This window comes from Hippopotamus amphibius, chromosome 8, assembly GCF_030028045.1.
Source record: "Hippopotamus amphibius kiboko isolate mHipAmp2 chromosome 8, mHipAmp2.hap2, whole genome shotgun sequence".
Taxonomy (NCBI): domain Eukaryota; kingdom Metazoa; phylum Chordata; class Mammalia; order Artiodactyla; family Hippopotamidae; genus Hippopotamus; species Hippopotamus amphibius.
In genome coordinates this window covers 20,039,937-20,055,770 of record NC_080193.1, presented here as the reverse complement: position 1 = coordinate 20,055,770, position 15,834 = coordinate 20,039,937, and the positions used below count along the sequence as shown (strand labels likewise).

Genomic DNA, 15,834 nt, shown 5'->3' with positions numbered 1-15,834 from the left:
CATGGGTTCAATTCCTGCTCCGGAAGGATCCCACATGCTTCGGAGCAACTAAGCCTGTGCACCACAACTACTGAGCCTGTGTTATGCAACTACTGAAGCCCACGTGCCTAGAGCCCATGCTCCACAACAAGAGAGGCAACCATAGTGAGGAGCCTGCGCACCGCAAGGAAGAGTAGCCCCCGCTCGCCACACTAGAGAAAGCCCTCATGCAGCAACGAAGACCCAATGCAGCCAATAAATAAATAAATAAATTTATTTTTTAAAAAATGAGGAATGTACACACCTGAATTTTTCTCGTCCAAATGCTCCATAAAAAGTAGTCAACTTTGCATGAGCCCTTAGCACCTAAAAAGAAATAACTTGATAGTCTGAAGGTTGTGTGCAATAATATCAAGATAAAAAACTCAAAAAATTAGGCACGCTGTTTCAGAAGTCTTACACACACTCTCATTTTATCTCACATTACAGGTCAATTCCCATAAATATGACTGCCTTTATTTAGTGCAAAACAAAACAAAACTTGGAATAACGGGAACATTTCCAACCACACTCAATGCAATAAAACTGCAAAGAAGAGAAAGGTATTTGTACATTAATTGTAGGTGCCTTTCAAAATCAATTAGTTTTCCCACTGACTTATAAATATGCCCTTATGGTAAAAACTAGCTGGATTATACTAAACATTTACTTTGAGATAAGAGTTAAAAAACATATAGATGGTCTCTGACATGCAATGGTTCAACTTAAGATTTTTCGACTTTACGATGGTGGAAAGGCGATACACATTCAGTAGACACCATACTTTGAGTTTTGATCTTTTCCTGGGGTAGTGATAATACACAGAGGATGATACCCTCTCGTGATTCTGGGCAGCAGCAAGGAGCCACAGCTCCCAGGCAGCCACATGATCACAGACAACAACTAAGACCCTGCACGACCGAATAAGTAAATAAATATTTAAGAATACATAAATAAATACATACATACATACATATATACATACATAAAATAAAATAGGCTTTGAGTGAGATGATTTTACCCAACTCTAGGCTAAAATAAGTGCTCTGAGCACATTTAAGGTAGGTGAGGCCAAGCTATGGTGTTCAGTAGGTTAGGTGTATTAAGTGAAATTTTGATTTACGATATTTTTGACTTAAGAATGGGTTGGTCAGGATGTAACCCCATCGTAAGCTGAGGGAGATTTGTATGTTCATGTGCACACACGTATTTTTGGCACCACCATGACGACCACCACAGTTAACAATTATTTGAGATAGCAGGAACTGTGCAAAACGATTTACAAGAAATATTTCACTTGACCTCAAAATAACCCTGTAAGTACTATTATTGTTCCCATTTTGCAATAAGGAAAAAAATGTATTAAAATAACTTGCTCTTGAATTCAAAAGTATATTGTAACAGTACATCCACCCCCAAATTAACCTGTAAATCTAATGTAATTACCTCTTTTAAGCCATCAGAATAGACAAGAACAGTTTTATCTTCTTTCTTCAAAAGCTAAGATGGATAAGAAACATGGTTAGAATATCGGCTATATTAGGTTTTTCATGAAAGAAGATGGATTTTCTGTGAATTAAAGGAAAAAAATCATCTTTAAAAATTAAATTGCACTGAACTGAGATGAACAATGAACAATAAAAAAGCTACATATCTTAAAAATAATGCATTTTATGAAAACAGCTCACATTTTGCTTATCTGTTACACCTTGATTTTAAGTAATATAACGAGCAATGACCTTAATTCAAAGGTCTGGGAGGGGAACAACCTGTAGCAAAAATGGCATCATTTGGAACAGCAAAAAAATACACTTTAAAAAGATCTGTGAAGGAAAAAGAATTCAGTTTTTTGCAAGTTATTTCTTTTGCATAAAACAGACTAACATGTACAAACATTAGAAACACTTACCCTGGTTTTGGCATAATTTAGCATTTCCTGGGTTGTTTCATAGGTTATCCACTGAGCCTCCAAGCAGTAATTCACCACAAATTCATCATCCTGTTTCATAAATACCAGATTTGGTAAGGCAACGAAATGTTGATCAATCCATGAATGTGAATATTCTAGTATATGACAGGGAAAACACACCTGGATTTTATGTAGATTTGCCTTAGCTTCATCTACAAGTTTCTGCCATTCGGTCTGCTCACTAGTGTCCAGAGAACTCAAAGCTAGTTTCTCCAATATATCATTTGACTTTACTTTGTAAACAAGCTGTAATATAAACATGCCACATCAAGAAACTTGAAGCAAAATAATGCCTGTGAATAACTTCTTATGCTGCATGATGAAACAAATGTGAATATTCATGTGGTTCAAGAACAAGCATTAAAGAAGCATTAGATAACTGGAAGGTAATCCAAATTACAAAGAGTTATGGAAACCATTTCTACTGAGTCCTCACTAAATGTGACCAGGGATGCAATAAGAGCTTTACGTGAATTATCTCAGTTAATTCTCACAACAGCCTATGTGAGCATTTGGGCCTCATCATAACCCTGTGGGGTAGATACTAAGATCCCTATTTTACGATTGAGAAAACTGAAGCTCAAGAGAGGGTAAGTAATGTGTCTGAAATTATGTTGTTCAAAAGTGAATGGAGCTGGTTTTTAGAAGATGACCACACGATTATGTCTCATGTCTAGTTTTCTGAGTCTATCAAAGGTTCTTCAAAAGCTAGAAACAGCCTGAGTTAGATAAAGCCAAAATTTCAGGATGCTTTTTTATAAACAAAATACTACTTTGACATGGGCTCTCTGGTTCCAAAAGCTAAACATGACATGAAAGAGCAGTTTCTCTAGTTGTGCGTCTCCACTCCCTAAAAACACCTTTCACTGGTTTTAATTTTTTGCTTCATTCTCGCTTTTTAAAAATTAGTTGTGGGGCTTCCCTGGTGGCACAGCGGTTGAGAATCCACCTGGCAATGCAGGGGACGTGGGGCTCGAGCCCTGCTCCAGGAAGATCCCACCTGCCACGGAGCAACTAAGTCCGTGCACCACAACTATTGAGCCTGCACTCTAGAGCCCGTGAACCACAACTACTGAGCCCATGTGCTGCAACTACTGAAGCCCACTTGCCTAGAGCTCGTGCTCTGCAACAAGAGAAGCCAACAAAATGACGAGCCCGTGCACCACAATGAAAAGTAGCCCCTGCTCTCCACAACTAGAGAAAGCCAGTGTGCAGCAACAAAGATCCAACGCAGCCAATAAATAAAATGGATTAAAAAAATAAATAAAAATAAAAATTAGTTATGAGACTTTCAGATGTTCAAAAAGGTAATAATATAATAAATACTCATGTACTTATCACCTAAATTAAAAAAAATAAAGCACATTACTAATATAGTTTAAGATCCCTTTCTCTTTTTCCAAATATATCATCCTCCTACCCTGAACCAGAAGTATCCATTATTCTAACTTTGGTGCTTGCTACCCCACTAATTTATTTATACCTTTACTCATATATTTCTAAACAACCTACAGAATTGTTAAAATGCTACTCTTTTTTAAACCTGTTTGTTTTACATTGAAGTATGGTTGATCCCCATTGTTGTGTTAGTTTCAGGGTATAGCAAAGTAATTCAGTACATAGACATGTATCTATTCTTTTTCAAATTCTTTTCCTATTTAGGTTGTTACATAATATAAAATGTTACATTTTTAAAACAACACACACATGGGTACCCACTACCCACTTAGGAAATACTAGTTCTTCATTACCATCAGGCTTCATCCTTCACTAACTTCCAGGATTTTTTAAGGGATATCAGTGAATTCCTAATCACCAAATCCAACAGATAACTTTCATTTTTTATACTCGATTTTATTGCTAGTATTTGCAACTGCTGACCACTCCCCACTAAACTGTTTGTTTGCTTGCTTGTTTGTTTTTTGGCCACACCTCATGGCTTGTGGGATCTTAGTTCCCCAACCAGGGATTGAACCCAGGCTCTTGGCAGTCCTAACCACTGAACTACCAGGGAATTCTCCCTTGGCTTCTTTGCCTCTGTATCACATCCTCAGATCTCTTCTTACTCTACACATTCCCCTTGAGTGGTCTGAGACATTTCCCTGGTGTTACCTAAGTCTAGATTCAGCTCAGATCGCTCTCCAACTTCCTATCAGACAGCCTCATTTTATAAGACCCCTTATATGCAATTTTTATAAAGCAGAACCCTTCACCTTTTACCCCTAATCTGCAATTCTACACATATTCCTCATTTTAAGTAATGCCATCACATTCCAATTAGTATGCTGAGCCAGAGTCCTGCTAGTCCGTCCCTGACGTTTGTGCCCCCTCATGTTTGATCACCGAGCTCACTGCTTCTACCTCCTATACACCTCTTTCGTCAGACCTTCCCTCCTGTACATCTCCACCTCACTGCACTGGCTCAGTCTTTCAACTGGTCTATGCACCTCGAGGTTTGCCCTTTTCCAAACAATTTCCCATCTTTACAAAATGACAACCTAATCAAGACATTCTCCAGCTTAAAATTCTCAGTAGCTCCCCATCACCTGCAGAATAAGACCTAAATCCTTTGCAGTGCACACAAAAGGCTCTGATCCTCTCCTTCTCCATCATCTCCTTTTCCTTCTAGGCACATATAACCTACAGCCTAGTCCTATCTGATTACTAGGAGTTCCTGGAAGCATCACCAGCCTCCCTCACTTTCTTCCTGTATTCCAATACCTAGAATTCCCTTCCTCTCCCAGGACTATCTTCATTATCTGACATAAAATTACCTCCTCCATGAGGTCTTCCCACCCTACTTTAAGGGTCAATAATCTCCTTTGAATCCCTACTCTACTTCAGTCATATCTTAATCACAGGCCTGACCACACATATTTGTCTCCCCAGCCTCTAGTACATGAAGAAATGCTTTCAATGAATGAATGAACACATGAATAATTACCTCGACATCTAGCCCAAACTGAAGGGCAAAACTCTCGGCTTCAGCAAATCTGTGTTTGTGAAGTAACCGACTCAATCTGATAAATTGAAAGAAATTTCAGTAAAGTTTCTATTAACCAGGGAATTCAAGTTTTCCATTAAGGGCTAAGGCTTAGAAGAAAATGAGAAGTTACCTGTTTTCTGGTAAAGCTTCTGTAAGACATCTGAGTACTAAAACAGAGACTGAGTCTTCAGAGAGTCTGAAAAAAGAATTTTAATACTGACATTTGCCATTTAATGTTAGTAAGTAAATTTTAACTTTGCTGTTATTTAATGACTTATCTGATTAAAAAAAAAAAACAAAACACAACCGGGACTTCCTAGGTGGCGCAGTGGTTGGGAATCTGCCTGCCACTGCAGGGGACACGGGTTTGAGCCCCGCTCTGGGAAGATCCCACATGCTGCGGAGCAACTAAGCCCGTGCGCCACAACTACTGAGCCTGTGCTCTAGAGCCTATGAGTCGCAACTATTGAGCCCGTGTGCCGCAACTATTGAAGTCCAGTTGCCTAGAGCCCGTCTCCACAGCAAGAGAAACCACTGCAATGAGGAGCCCCCACACCACAATGAAGAGCAGGCCCCACTCTCAGCAACTAGAGAAAGCCCATGTGCAGCAATGAAGACCCAACACAGCCAATAAATAAATAAAATAAATAAATTTATTAAAACAACAACAACAAAAAAACATGACCTACTTTGGATCATTTTTGCAAATTCCTTCCAGAAGGTATATGGTATCCTACAATAATAGCAAAAACATGTTTAAAACTGAAAAACAGAATTAATTTACTTTATAGTTACTAGAGTAATCAACTGATTTAGGCAGAAGTTATTCAAGGATGGATTCTAAAACTACTGAGAAAAACTGCTGAGGCAAAGGATATTCCTGCAGTCTCAAAATAACACCACAGAAATTAGTTACTAATTACAAAGGGGAAAATGCACCTCTACAATGGAGAAATCTGGCAGAATTGCTTTAACCAAGTGATCAAATTTAACAATACCAATAACAGGACAAGTGGACATGAGCCTCTTAATGTGATCGCAGTTAGGACACAGTATCACCTATGCAGGATTCTTGCCAAAAAACTTAGCACAAATCTAATCATGACAAGACAGATCCAAATAGAGGGACGTCCTACCACACAACCGGCTAAGACTCGAAAAACGTCAATGTCTGGACAAAAAAAGACTACGGAAGTTTCAGAGATTAAAGTGGACTTCCATGTGATCATGACAACAAAATTCAATTTGTGATGCCTGACTGAATCCTGGGTCAGGAGGAAAAAAAAGAAAGTTCTTAAGTAACTGGCACAATTGGTAAAATTTGAATTTGGATGGCATATTCCGTAACAGTATTGCGTTAATGTTAAATTCTACGGGTGTGATAACTTTGTTTTAAAAGAACGGCCTTATTCTCAGGAGACACCTGCTAAATCAGGGGTGAGGGGCCATGATGTCTGCAGGTAATTTCTAAATGGTCTGGAAAAATACAGTGTGTGCATATAAGAAATAAAACAAATGTAGTAAAAAAAATGTTTTTAAGATCACAGTTAAAAAATAAGTAATAACCTCCCCCAAATTAACAATCATCTGTATTTACGGTGGAGACATAAGAAAATTGAATAAGCAATTGACTGATGTTTTATTTGATGAATTTTCTTTTCTTCTTTTTAAATGAAGACTGACCTCCTGCAGATGTATTTGAGGCCCTCCAATAACAATAAATACGGTTTGCCTGAGCTCTATCCAGGTATTCCACTAGGTTCCGCTCATGCTTACCTTAGTATTCTTAATTTTTTTTATTATAAAAAAAAATACATCAAAATATACATCAACTTACTGTGCTAATTCCTGTTTGGACCAGAGAAGAAACACTAGATACTTCCAAAGAATACAGTATTTCCATCATAGGTAATGAATAGACTGCGAGGTTTTTCATCTAAGAAAAATAGGACAGCAATTACTTTCTTAGGTCAATACAAACCTATGAGCACAAGACAGCACTTCACAATCCAGGGCATAGATGAAAACACTTGATACAAAGTTCAATGCAAAAAATAAGTAAATTTGTTACTGTATTATTTACATGTTACATATAAAACTAAGTTCTATCCCACCTTCTAAATCTGTTAAATGAAAATCCACATACCTGGAGTCCATTCTATAATTTGTATTTAAGGCAAATGTAATTCCTTAGTGCCAGAACTACATAAGGATCAGTATAATAAACATCTTCTTGTGGAGATTTTTATTCCTGAAATGCTCCAATTAAAATGTGGAGCTGAGATTTATACCATTTTTTTTTAAATGAGAAAAAAGCGCTCTGCAGGGTTATTTCTGATCTGTCAAGTACCTGAGTGAACTAACAGCTAATATGCTGTGAGCACTACTTAACAACTAGTACTTCTGTATTAATGTTATTTCTAACACATAATATGGACAAATGTGAAACAAATTTTCCAATACCTTCTTATTAGCAGTAGTTGTCAGAGCTACTAATTTGAGGTTTGTAATCCCTTGCCTGAAAGCGAAAAGAAGGTTTAAGTGACTCAAATAAGCCAACTGCTAGATATAAGCCAAGTCAAAGTGACATTCCTATCTAAAAGTTAAAATCAATTCACAGAGAAGATCCCAAACTTGACTTCTGAACGTCTGTGGCCCAGGCTGACACTCTTTCTTTTTCTGTTTTTAAAAATATTTATTTATTTATTTATTTATTTAGGCTGTACTGAGGCTTTGTTGCTGTGTGAGGGCTTTCTCTAGTTGTGGAGACTGGGGGCTACTCTTCGTTGTGGTGTAGTGGCTTCTCTTGTTGCAGAGCATGGGCTCTAGACATGTGGGCTTCAGTAGTTGCAGCACACAGGTTCAGCAGTTGTGGCACACGGGCTTAGTTGCTCTGAGGCATGTGGGATCTTCCCTGCCCAAGGATCGAACCTGTGTCCCCTGCATTGGCAGGTAGATTTGTAACTACTGCGCCACCAAGGAAATCCCTTGACACTCTTTCTAACACATTCACTTGGAGGTTTTGGTGTTGCCTGTTTGTTCTCAATGAATTTGGCTAACAATGAAATGGTCCTTACCCTGTCAGTCTGTTCACAGTGTTATAAGGAATGATCTGAACTGAACCAGGCAAGAAACTTGGTTCTAACAGAAGGGAAATTGGACTTCTCTGGTGGCTAGGTGGTTAAGAATCTGCCTGCCCATGCAGGGGACACAGGTTTGATCCCTGGGCTGGGAAGATCCCACATACCTCGGAGCAACTAAGCCTGTACGCCACAACCACTGAGCCTGTGCTCTAGAGCCCGCAAGCCACAACTACTGAGTCCACATGCCAAAACTACTGAAGCCCGCATGCCTAGAGCCCGTGCTCTGAAACAAGAGCAGCCACCACAATAAGAAGCCCGTGCACCACAACGAAGAGTGGCTCCCGCTCACTGCAACTAGAGAAAGCCCACACATAGCAACAGAGATTCAGTGCAGCCAATAAATGAGTAAATAAACATTAAAAAAAAAAATAAAAGGGAAATCAATATGAGCATCATAACGTACCACGTGACTGAGGAAGGTGAATCTGCTTCTGTGGTGAGAAGAAACCCTTCCACATGAAGGGAGGGCCAGTTCCAGATGGGAGTTAGGGTGTAAATATCCCATAAGCTCAGCACGTTCTGCAAGAGACATTTTACTAATAGGTCCTCTTAACGACTTAAAAACTTACATTTCGGAATCTATCTTTTGACATGTAACTGAAATAAAGCACATTACACAAGATAGTAATCCACCCCAGCTAAAGTCCTTGTCTGTGTTAAGTTCAACAACATTTCTGTTGTTAAACATAATATCTCATGAAAACACTTAAGGGGAAGTATCAGAAACATACGTTGGTGTCAAGAACAAAAAGTAGATTGTCTATCAGCTGGAACTTCTTTGCACCTACAAAAAAGAAAGCAAGGTATGTAAGGAGTATGCTTCTGAGTTACATATAGCCATGTTTAAAACAGTAAACTAACACAGAAAGGCAGAACTACACTTAAACAAGAAGTTCCCATTTATTCCCTCTCCTCTGCTTTTTTGGATGACCACTAAACGTAAAACCTCCCGAAATGAAGAGTAACAATTGCAACATGCCAAAAAGTCAAATCTGTGGACAATCATCAGACTAAGCTTGTTCCCAAGAATTGTTTGGTAAAATGGCCCATAGGCCAGACAGTGTATTGACGTGAAGACAATCGCTTACAATTACCAAAAGTAGTTACATTCACTGATTTTACCTTCAATAATCTCTGCATCAATAACACTCTTAATGGTCATCCCTTTCCTAGAGGAATCTGGTTCCCATGCTGAGAATGCACAATTACCAGTTCCCTACAGAAGTGAAAACAGTGTATCAGTTACAAACTTGGTTTTAGATCTGAATTCTCCTCCAAGTAGAAACATCTAAGTTGTACATGTGACTAATTTCAAAATATATTTATATATTCAAGCCCAGCGAGCTTTTACCACCCAGTTCCTCTCTTAGTTTCCAACAGAATAGAATGGGAAGAACAGTGAACTCCTGCTGTGTACTGTTATCACATGAACATTTAATAAGGAGCAGGCAGATTCAGGCAACTCACTCTAGAGACATCAGGTAAGCTTCAAGACCCCCTCTCGCATCATGAGATAAATATAACCTTTGATGAAGTATTTTCATTAAAATAACTACTAATATTTGAAAAAAATTCATAAATATTTGTTTCAAATTATTTGAAACCCCAACGTAATACTGAACTAGATACACAAAATGGGGAAAAGTGACAGCTTAACATATAAATTTGACAAGTAAAAATGTTGTAAATGCTGTAATAATATAATTTATATAGAATCTTTGCCTACTCCTTGAATATAATATTAGATGTTTTGTTTGCTATTGCTTTTGCCTGCACTCATAACTGAAAAACATGCTATGAATTGGGAGAGTGGGCTTGCCATATATACATTACTAATAAGAAAAAAATATCAAATTGTACACTTTAAATATATGCAGTTTATCATATGTCAATTGTACCTCAATAACAGTTCTTAAAAAAGAAAAAAAAAGACATGCTAAATGTCAGGTGGAGATTAGTGAAAATAAAGATGCAATATTTTTTCCAACGTGGGAAGTTAGTTTTACTAATTGAGTTAATCTTATGACCTTAATTTTTATAATTTCCCTGTTGCTGTTATACACTACAAATTAATTCACAATTTTACCAAAACTATATTTTAATGAAGAAACATTTCAGAAAAAAGAACCCAAAATTTTATTAAAAAAAAAAAAGAATTACCCCAGTTATCACAGGGATTTTGCTTGCTAAATCACCAGTCACAAGATTGAGACAACCAAGGGTATGATAATTTTCAGTAGAAATAAAACTGGACTTGATTTGTCCTTGTAACTGCAAGATTTAAAAAATAAGAATGTTATATATACGCTCCATCGTCCAAAATCCTTGGAAAGAATGATAAAAACAATTTAAATCAAGTTATAAATGTATTCTTAAATGGGAATGTTATTAAAATGTTTCCTCATGCTAATTCCCAAAATAACAACCATTAGACAATTACACAGAAACACTTTCCTAAACTGACAATAAATCTAAGTTTCAAGAAGACAATGTGGTTTTGACTTCTTACCTTTTTTGCTGTATCGAAGTCTACCTTTTCAATCGCTGCATGAAAAAGAGAAAGTAGGCAAAATTTATACTATAACCTATAAAATATATACAAGTCTCACCTTTTGTGTCAAGGTGAAATTACATACAATCTAGTGAGAAGAACTCTGGTCAGAAATTAATAAGGTGCTGGTGACTTTTCAGTTTTGCCCTTGACCAATGAAATAAACTTTGATGACATGTCGTACTCAGGGCACCAGATGGGCTGCCTCAAGGTCCCTACAGTGTCTCTCCACACCTTAGCTTACCAGGGTTCTTCTTGCTGAGAGGGTCTTCTTGCCGCTCCAGCTCTCCTGTTCAGGCTTTGAAGTCCTACCTGTCAAGTCTTCATCACTCTGCACTCCCTCTCAGGAGGGCTGCTTCACTTGCCTGGCTCCTTCGTTAAACTATAGGGAGCCAGGTTTCTTAAATCTCATGGTATCCTCAGGACCTGGTGCATTCTCAGCACACAGTAGATCTTTAAAAAAATATTTGTTGAATACATGCTTGGAATCAGTTCCTCAGTCTCTGCCAGCTCAGGGGGCTGTACAGTCCACACCACTCACTTAGCACACACTCTAGATTACTGCCCTGTATTGTTAACACTTACATAATCATTTCAGTTTCCAGGTTCATTCATTCCACCAAAAAGCATTTATTACTATGCTAGTGTATCTCCTGTCTCCCCAGCTAAGTTGTAAAGTCCTTAAGGCTATAAATAAATACTACTTCAGATTCTGTTGCAGCCATAACTGTGGACAATGAGTATATCACAAATACTTAAAAGTACACCAATATCATAGAATGTAGTTAAACTAAAACATTTTTAAAGAGACTACTTTAAAATTTACCTGGAAAACTAATAAGAAATATTGTTGCAAATCAGTAACAAGAAAATACATTACTTACCTTGTTGAATTTTTACAAGCTGAAGGTTTGTAATCCAAAAAAATCCATTGTTTGTAAGAAGCAGCATATAGTAGGTACCTATTAAAATAAAATCAAGCCAGCTTCTTCAAAAGACACTTGGATATAAAATTTAAACCAGGGTCTGGATCTAGCTTAAAAGTATGTCCACTTGCTCATTTAAAGTCTAATAATCAAATAATACAGTAATAATACAGTGTATTTACAAAGAATTGGTAAGTTATTTGCAAAAACAATGTTAACTTCTTTGAAACTTTTATAAACCAAACTTCATTTGCCAGAAAAAAAAAAATCTCAGATACATCAAAATAAATTAAGGTCCAGTTAACATTTGTGAAAAAGAAATATCATAAATATGCTGAAACCCATAAGAACATTTTAAAAGAATATTATGTCTCCTTGATAATCTCAGAACTGTAAAGTTTGGGATATTATATTTAAGAAGAGTACATTTAAGCCTCTGAAAAGAGCTAAAATGAAAAACTTGTTTTTTAAAATAATGTTAATCGCATCCTTAGAAAGTTTGTGCACCACAACGAAGAGTAGCCCTGCTCGCTACAACTAGAGAAAGCCTGCATGCAGCAATGAAGACTCAACGCAGCCAATAAATAAATAAATATATGTAGTTTAAATATATGCAGTTGGGACTTCCCTGGTGGCACAGCAGTTAAGAATCTGCCTGCCAATGCAGGGGATACAGGTTCGATCCCTGGGCTGGGAGGATCCCACATGCCGTGGAGCAACTAAGCCCATGTGCCACAACTACGGAGCCTGTGCTCTAGAGCCCGAGAGCCACAACTACTGAAGCCCGAGCGTGCCTAGAGCCTGTGCTCTGCAACAAAAGAAGCCACCACGATAAGAAATCCAGCACCACAACGAAGAGTAGTGCTCACTCACCACAACTACAGAAAGCCCATGCGCAGCAATGAAGACCCAATGCAGCCCCAAAAATAAAATAAATAAATAATAAAATAAATCTTTAAAAAATAAATAAATATATGCAGTTTATTGTATGTCAATTGTATCTCAATAGAAGTTCTTAAAGAAAAAAAAGAAAAAGAAAAAAAAATTAAGAACACTTACCTTCATTTGAACTATCTTTATCAATAACAAGAGTCCGGTAAGTACACTGATTTTCATCATTTGCTTTCTGAACAAAAGCCTAATTGCAAATTAATTTCAAATAATAAGGTTAAACCCAGAAAAATACAATCAAGGATTATATTCTTTAAGCTCTAGGGTTATCAATTATCATTAGCAATAATTCTGCCTATACTCCAAACATTTTAGTTTTAAAATAGGAAACTATTTTGGACAAGTATACTATCTTCAAACCATAATTTTTCAATTTTGCATTTATTTCATACGTTTTGTGGATGAAAAATGTTGCCTGCCGTACCAGCAAAGGATGCTGTGGCCATCCAGCCACAAGGGAACTCAGGATGGTGATAAACAGGCTGTTGGCTACCAAGCCCTCAGCCACTGCAGCTACTCCCAACTGTGCACCCTGAGGGGACTCAGGATAGAAAAGCACAGGATACAGGCCCTAGATAGCAAAGGTATATATCAAAGGAATAATTTCAATGAGCCCAGACCCTTGCATCTTCCCATACACAGAAAACGCTATATTCATTAACCTGATATATCTGGTTTTCTTTAATTAACCGTAAGCTTTTGATGTTCTGACTACCTGGTCTATCTTGCAAAACTCCTATATATCCTGGCTCCTCCCTTACCTCTTCAGAGCAGTCCCTCATAGCTATCTGAGAGGCTGTCTCCCAGGCTTGAAGTTCTCAGAAAGTCTGCCCAATAAAACATAATTCTCAACTTTTAGATTGTGCATCTTTTTTCAGACAGTTTCTAAGGTATGATTCTTAAATTCAGTGTAAAGATACATGATTCTTTTAAAACACAAATCAAGTAATGCTTTGCTAGAGTTCTAGCCGTCTAAGAGATAATTTAGAATTTAAATAACGAAGATGAAAAACATCACGAGGTCTTACGTTGGTGAGTAATGTTTTCTTTGATGGTACATGAATAAGGTGTAAGTTGCCACTTCTCTCCCCAACCAAAAGAAACTTTCCTTCTTGACACAGGCCAACCACATCCACTTCAGTATCTGAAAATTTCAAATCAAAGTTACAAACTTCCTTCGAAAATGTTTATTTTCAATACAAAAAACTGCAAATTTTGTTATTAAATATTTCAGGAAAGTAGTGATTAATGTAAAAACGAATGCTACTGACTCTTAGTCAACAAATATTTGCTGGGAACTTAGTATCTGCTAAGCATTGTTCTAGACCTTTTGAGAATAATAACAAGTCCCACCTCCATGGAGCTCAAATTCTAAGGCAGAAATAGGTGATAAACAGTCAGCATAGTAATCAAATTGTATGACACACACAAAGGTGATAAATTCTCTGGAAACAAAGAAAAAGTAGAGCAGGGAAAGAGAGCTCAGAAGAGCCCTGCAGTATTAACTAGGGTGCTCAGGCAAGCCCCCTTTGATAAGGTGAGATCTGAACAAAGACTTGAAGGAGGTAAGGAAGTTATTATTTGCACAGTAGCAAGAAGGCCAGGGGGAATGACATGGAGACCAAGAGGGGAAGACTAGGAGATAAAAGCAGTAACATATAAATCGCTTATAACTAAAATCATTCAGCAGCAATAGCTTTATACAAAAGTATTATATGTAAACACAGCCTCGCATTTCATTGGTTAAACAGTGAATCTCGTGGACCCATTAGGGTAGATACAGTAAGAATCCACAAAATATGGGCTTCTCTCCTGCACACTGTGATCAATTCTGTTCTCACGTGCATACCTTCTGATTCCTTTTCATCTATGTTCTTTTTAAAAATAATGAAGTTTCAGCTGTTCTTATGCAAACACTTCAACAACCATCTTTCTCTCAAAATTTCAGAAGTTTCACAATATTATCATCTATTTTCCAGCATAATCACTGACTTGTCTGTCCCTTAACTTTCTCTTAAGTCCATATTTGCATATATATCCTTAAAGCCCTTTAACTCAATAAAGAATTAATTCATAAGTACTTTTTAAAACTTCTTATAGTGCTAAAAGTATTCAAATATCTGCTGATGATATTGAAATTATGTTCAAGTTTCAGGAACTTAAACATAATTGGGCTCAACTGTTTTCTACAGTATTGTAATACAAAAGCCACGCAAGTCAATTGTTGCCTTGCATGTATGTTTTTCCTCAGACTTACTGAGAGAAGGGATCATCTCAGTATCTGGTACTCAGCACAAGGCACTCAAGATTAATTTCTTGAAATCAGCCTGATTTCGAGTCTTATAAATAATGGAGTAAAGAAAAGGTAATGCTGTAGAAATTGGTGGCAAGATATAGTTGACTTCCACTTATTTTACTGCATTACATACCAAATATAAGATGCAATTGAAGCAATCTACAAATACTGTCCAACAGTATCACTGATTGGTCTGCTACAATAATAAACCCATCACTTAAGCTGCATGCTTGTATTTTTGGATTTAATGAGACCTGTAGGAGGGAAAAGCAGGACTAAAATAAAACAGTTTTACACACAGTTAATATTTTCCAGTAGTATCACCATATTCCCAAGTACCCAAGTTTAAAACTTCACTTGACAGGCCTTTTTTCTTTATCCCATATATTTAATTAGTCCAGCTTTAAAAAAAAAAAATTTGTTTATTTGGCTGCACCAGGTCTTGATTGTGGCATGTGGGATCTAGTTTCCTAACCAGGGATTGAACCTGTGCCCCCTACACTGGAAGCACAGAGACTTAACCACTAGAAGCCAGCAGGCATTAACATAAATGAATGACCCAATACTGGCATAAAGTCTCAGTGTCTAGGATATCACAGGGAGGGGGATTGTGAACTGGAGGACACCAGGCCCCACATAAACTAAAGAGAGCAGAGTCAGCCAGGTGAATGTCCTGTGGAAATGTGACTCTGGCATGGCCACAGCTTCCAATTCACCAAGAAAATTTGGATCCCTATGTGAGATACTCTAATTTTTAAATATTGGTAGCTAAGTCAACATTTTAAAAAACACTATGCAAGCCAAATATGAATCTCCAGTTTGTAGCTTATATTGATTAGAGCTTCCCACACACATGTATCTTGAAGCAGTTGGACAGCTTAGTAGCTGAGTAATCTCAGGCAGATGTCTCAACTGACTCTCTGGTAGAACAGGAATAATAATAATAATACCTACAACACTGGCTGGTATGGAGATTCAAAGAATTAATTCATGT

General features: G+C 37.3%; 1 protein-coding gene across 7 annotated transcripts in view; it reads right to left on the bottom strand.

Moving 5' to 3' along the window:
- KNTC1 (kinetochore associated 1) overlaps positions 1-15,834 on the bottom strand; it is a 71,966-nt gene that overhangs the window by 49,777 nt on the left and 6,355 nt on the right. For 5 of the 7 annotated variants that reach the window (XM_057746381.1, XM_057746385.1, XM_057746384.1 and 2 more), the window contains 18 exons: positions 14,974-15,094; positions 13,573-13,688; positions 12,653-12,731; positions 11,552-11,629; positions 10,626-10,660; positions 10,277-10,387; positions 9,239-9,332; positions 8,848-8,900; positions 8,520-8,635; positions 7,437-7,491; positions 6,811-6,909; positions 5,663-5,706; positions 5,104-5,169; positions 4,932-5,007; positions 2,108-2,233; positions 1,928-2,017; positions 1,465-1,518; positions 284-345 (listed from right to left, as the gene is read on the bottom strand). In XM_057746381.1, coding sequence (XP_057602364.1) covers positions 284-345; positions 1,465-1,518; positions 1,928-2,017; positions 2,108-2,233; positions 4,932-5,007; positions 5,104-5,169; positions 5,663-5,706; positions 6,811-6,909; positions 7,437-7,491; positions 8,520-8,635; positions 8,848-8,900; positions 9,239-9,332; positions 10,277-10,387; positions 10,626-10,660; positions 11,552-11,629; positions 12,653-12,731; positions 13,573-13,688; positions 14,974-15,094 — 1,475 coding nt within the window. Of the gene's footprint in view, positions 1-283; positions 346-1,464; positions 1,519-1,927; positions 2,018-2,107; positions 2,234-4,931; positions 5,008-5,103; positions 5,170-5,662; positions 5,707-6,810; positions 6,910-7,436; positions 7,492-8,519; positions 8,636-8,847; positions 8,901-9,238; positions 9,333-10,276; positions 10,388-10,625; positions 10,661-11,551; positions 11,630-12,652; positions 12,732-12,968; positions 13,518-13,572; positions 13,689-14,973; positions 15,095-15,834 lie in introns of those variants that run through there. The other 2 variants (XM_057746386.1, XM_057746387.1) reach the window with 2 other exon arrangements.